The sequence below is a fragment of the Macadamia integrifolia genome, chromosome 1 (genome assembly GCF_013358625.1).
Source record: "Macadamia integrifolia cultivar HAES 741 chromosome 1, SCU_Mint_v3, whole genome shotgun sequence".
In the NCBI taxonomy this organism is placed as follows: Eukaryota; Viridiplantae; Streptophyta; class Magnoliopsida; order Proteales; family Proteaceae; genus Macadamia; species Macadamia integrifolia.
This window is the reverse complement of record NC_056557.1, coordinates 521,170-526,149: the sequence shown is the minus strand read 5'-3', so window position 1 is coordinate 526,149 and position 4,980 is coordinate 521,170. Positions and strand designations below refer to the sequence as shown.

The 4,980-nt window shown below is 38.4% G+C and overlaps 1 protein-coding gene across 1 annotated transcript; it reads left to right on the top strand.

Annotated features, from left to right (window-relative positions):
• Positions 1 to 1,564: 1,564 nt before the first annotated feature.
• On the top strand, positions 1,565 to 4,920 carry LOC122079169 (LEAF RUST 10 DISEASE-RESISTANCE LOCUS RECEPTOR-LIKE PROTEIN KINASE-like 1.1). Its single transcript, XM_042645432.1, has 4 exons — positions 1,565 to 2,351; positions 2,601 to 2,645; positions 3,587 to 3,829; positions 3,937 to 4,920. Exons 1-4 carry the CDS (start codon positions 1,565 to 1,567, stop codon positions 4,719 to 4,721), a joined length of 1,860 nt encoding a protein of 619 aa, XP_042501366.1. The 3' UTR covers positions 4,722 to 4,920.
• The last annotated feature ends 60 nt before the right edge of the window (positions 4,921 to 4,980 follow it).

Here is a 4,980-nt window from a genome sequence, read left to right as displayed (position 1 = left end):
GAATCCTAACCACTCCGGACATTAGAAGTGTCTTACGAAAGAGTTATTGCATAAGAAATGCTCTGTACCATCTTCATTCCCTCAATTGGGCAACTTAACTCATCTATCATATTTTATTTCAGGATTTTAGTGAGTTGAATAATACTCTTGCGTAAAAGATGCAATTATTATTGAATACTACATATATTAAATTGTTTGGATATATCTTTTTATTTTGTTTTTCTAGAACATATCATGCTTGAGCTAGGGATCCCTCTTTTTTTTCTTTAGGTTTGTCCAAAGAAGGTAGTGGGGATTGCTTTTTTTCTATTCCTTTTCTTTTTCTCAATACCATACATGCTACTTATTAAGCGGGGGAAAAAATAAAAAGTAAAGAGAGTGAGAGATAGAGAGTTTCTTATTGTTGGTACAAAAGGGTAGTGAAGGGACTAAAGTCAAAATTAACCCAAAACTAATATGAAATCTTTTGTAATTAGGGTTATCCTAAGCATCATTATGACTATTGAAGTGTAACACTTCACTATTTGCCACTTAATAGTACATGCATTAGTCCATGTGAGGAGGACTGCACAATGACCAAATTTTAGTATAAAGTAAGTATGAAGTTGCTCAAATGCTGACTCAAAGTTATAGTAAAATTATCAAAATGCCATCAAATGGAGATGAATGTAAAATACAAAAATGACATGTTTTGTAATTTAGATACTTCATTTACTCTTTTAGCTAAAATTGTACCAAGGATATGTTTAACCCTCTATCACATAGACTAACCCATGTATTGTCATGTGATAAATAATAAAGCTTTATACTTCACTAGACATAGTGAATCTCTGACTCCGACGGTGGAGGAATCGTTGAAGAGAATCTAGGGAGGAACATCGACAGTTGGCCTATGATGGTTTCCTTCTTTGCAAGTAAACCATCCAAGGCGAAAATGATTTATCAAACAACATGAATAATAAAACCTACCGAAGCAACCAGGTATCGAGAAAAGGAATGGATGTCTCAAATTCATTAAAACCAAATGTACGATTGAGATTTAATGTAGCATCCAAAAAGCAGCAGCGCTTACGATGTTGATACCTAAATCCATAATCACACACCGACTGCCATTAAAATTACATGAAGGAACATTTTATAGAAGTAATTAAATCGATAACTCGAGCTCAACCCGAGTAATTAAAATTACATGAAGGAACATTTTATAGAAGTAATAATATCCTAAGATTATTCCATTATTCAATTCCAACACTGCAATGGAATTTTGCCAACACGTACTCAGACTGACCAAAAGACTCAAGAGTCAAGTCTTCCAAGTCAATTGAAAACTGAAAAGGTTATATATACTTTATAATGTGAAAGCACCAATTTGCCGTCTCCTATGTGTTTGAAGTGGGACCTTTCCAAATGGTTTCAAACTTTTTTTTTGGTCATCGTCAACTTACGTGTCAAGAGGCGAACCATTGAATGGGATTCAAAGAAAATGTATTTCTCACTTATCTGAGTACCAAAGGATAGACTTTAAAAGGTAGAGGAGATTTGTTTAGAGAGACCATAGTGCGAGATGGGTGGTTCTATGATCTCTACTTCTCCCTTCAGTGCTTTCTTAGTATCTGTCTTTCTCTTTTTCCTTCTGTTGCACCTTCCTCTTCTCTCAGCTGGACCACATCATGACTCAGATTGTTCAGCTTTGCCCCATTTCTGCGGAAACTTAAACATTAGTTTTCCCTTCTTCAACGACACCAAATTTCACTGGCACGGCAGAGGTGGAGTAGAACTCATTCGTTGTATAAATGGATCCACATCGGTACTGATCTATACCGGGGTGGAGAATGATGAGAGTACATATGAGGTTCAAAGCATCAATTACACCACCAACACCATATTAGCTCGTGACCGGAAGTCCACTCGAGACTGGCTCTCCGACAATGACAAATGCAATGCCCTCTTCAACAATTATACTATGCCACCTATTTTCCGTTATCTCTCAGCTCATGTGATAAGCCCCAACCTTACACTAAGAGTATGCAAGCGCTATGACGTCCTTGGCGAGGACTGTACAGTTGAGGCAATACCAGATGCAGCAGATGTACCTGCACCTGGACCTAGTTCTCATCCCTCTACATATGACTGCAAACTGGTTCATCTTCCCGTGGATGTGCCACCTTCCACATTCCATGGGTTGGTTGATCCTGTCTCGAAATTGTTCACTGCTGGGTTTCGTGTTCAATGGAACCTTCCCAAAATATGTCATCAGTGTGAAAAGAATGGAACAGTCTGCAGTAGATTCCACGACCAGCAAGATAATTTGTCATGTGTACCAAAGAATGGTGAATGGAATCACGGAAATGGTAACTGCTGAAAACTCTTAGATTAATATATATATATATATATATATATATACTATTTAAATTAATTTTAGCATTTGCAATGCAAGCTTGTTTTGAATCATTCTTTGATAACTTAATTATTTCGTTCTGATCAATTACAACTTTGGTTTGTGTTGATGGGTAGACTTGTGGGTTCTGTTTATGTCATTAGTTTATCTTCTAGTCTTTTAATATCTAAACTAATAGATATGTTGTGTTTTATGTTGACAGAAGATCAGGCATGGAAGAAGAAACAAAGAAAGACTATTCGAATAGGTAATTTATTCTCCATTATATGACTTTCATGGTACCCTTATTCCAACAACGGGTGCAACTAGGCCGGACTTTTTATAACCCCAGCCCATCTAGGGGGTGTCAAATTGTCGGTTATGTTTGGTTTTGGTCGGGCTGATTTTTATTTTATTTTTTTAATATCAGAATGTGTGAAAGAGAAACTGGTGGGATTCGATCGGAAAGTTTTGGTTTCAGTCGCTTTTGGTCCAATTTGGGTTTGATTTGTTTTGATTCCTTTTATGGAATAACAATATATATATATATATATATATATTCTTTATTATTTATTAGTTATTTTTTTGAGTTTTATATCGGCTTTGGTCTGGTTTTCAAGTTGCATTTTTTTGTCGATTTGGTTTGGTTCCATAATACCCCAAACCGAAACCAACTCAATTGAAAACTGGCTTGGTTTGAGTTGTTCTAGTCCAATTGATTTGTTGACCGGTTCCATTTAAGGTTTGGCACCCCTAAGCCCAATCTTAGTTCCCTTAATTCAGCCCAACCCTTGGGATATCTCAGCCCAACCCTGATTGACTTTGGTTGGAGCTTGATTGACCTAGCAGTCCCTATGTATGATGAATAATTATATACTATATATGGGGAAAAAGAAAGTTGATAAGTCACGTGGCCCCTATAATCATCATCTTATTTAACCTAGCTAGCACATAGCTGATACAAATGATATCTAAATTTAGCAGATTAAAGAAATGTTTCACATATTCAAGAGCTTCCTCAAATCGTCTCTTGGAAACTATAGCGTTTCTTTGGATTAACAAATTTTCCTTGCAATTAGATTGGTTTCAAGAGTTTACACCAACTCTTCCTTGTCTCTTTTGAAGTTAAATTCACGTCACATTGCAAGTTTACATCCATAACACAGGGTTAATAAAATGTTTCTAAGTATTCTTCTCGTCCATTCGCAGGTATTCTGGGAGGAGCTGCGGCGGGAATCCTTTTTTCAAGCTTGTTTTTCTTTATAATCTACAAATACCGGGTTGGACATAAGCTTGGCCGAGTTCGTAGCTCCTACTTGAAGATGGACCTAGAAAAGGGCAGCACCCACTTGGGAGTCCCCATCTTCTCCTATGCTGAGCTCGAAGAAGCCACCAATAATTTCAGTTCTGTTAATGAACTCGGAGATGGTGGCTTTGGTACTGTCTACCACGGTAAGAAAGAAGAAACCTCCTATATATGGTGGCATTTTATGGGTTATCTCACTTTCTTCAACAATTATGTCTGGCCATTTGATGGACTTTCCTTAATTCACTATCAGGCAAGCTTCGAGATGGACGAGTTGTTGCAATCAAGCGGCTTTACCATAACAACAAGAAGCATATTCAGAGCTTCATGAATGAAATTGAGATCCTCACTCATTTGCGCCACCAAAACCTAGTCACTCTTTATGGGTGCACTTCATACCGTAGCCGCGAACTCCTCCTTGTTTATGAATTCATTCCGAACGGCACTGTTGCTGATCATCTCCATGGTGATAGAAGGCAGGTTGGATCACTCCCATGGCCTGTTCGCATGAGCATAGCCATGGAGACTGCATGTGCATTGTCCTATCTCCATGTTTCTGATATCATACACCGTGATGTCAAAACAAGCAATATCCTCCTTGACAACCATTTCCATGTGAAAGTTGCAGACTTTGGGCTATGTCGTCTATTCCCTATTGATGCCACCCATGTCTCCACTGCTCCTCAAGGGACTCCAGGCTATGTCGATCCAGAGTATCATCGAAGCTACCAACTTACAAACAAGAGTGATGTTTATAGCTTTGGGGTGGTCTTGATTGAGCTCATATCATCTAAGCCGGCTGTGGATATCACTAGGCATCGAGATGAGATTAATTTGGCAAACATGGCAATGAACAAGATACAAAATGGAGATTTGCAAGAGTTGGTTGACCCATACCTTGGGTTTGAATCGGATTGCACCACAAGAAGGATGGTAACATTGGTTGCAGAATTAGCATTTCGTTGTCTTCAACATGAGAGAGAATTGAGACCTTCGATGGAAGAGGTAGTGGAAATTTTTGTCGACAATTGGGGTTGAACCAGAGTACAAAGTGGATAACATAGAAGTGATGGACATTCTTGCAAGTTCTAATGTGGAGATGCCCCAGAATTCATCACCACCACCAGCTTCACCCGATTCTGGGAGTATTGATAAATCAACTAGCAGGCCAACTGTGCCACGTACTAGTGGTTAAGTTTCATTCTCATCATTTTGCTAGCTCCAGCTTCAGTTTTTTTCTTCTTCTTTTTTTTGGTGGTTGGGGGGGGGGTGACTGGTGAGTATGGGCCCTTTTGGG

Bases quoted from the DNA above. Each gene is read 5' to 3' on its own strand.
- LOC122079169 (XM_042645432.1), top strand. From the start codon at position 1,565: ATGGGTGGTTCTATGATCTCTACTTCTCCCTTCAGTGCTTTCTTAGTA. The intron at 2,352-2,600 runs GTAACTGCTGAA...TTATGTTGACAG, and splicing joins TGAATGGAATCACGGAAATG to AAGATCAGGCATGGAAGAAG. The intron at 3,830-3,936 runs GTAAGAAAGAAG...ATTCACTATCAG, and splicing joins CTTTGGTACTGTCTACCACG to GCAAGCTTCGAGATGGACGA.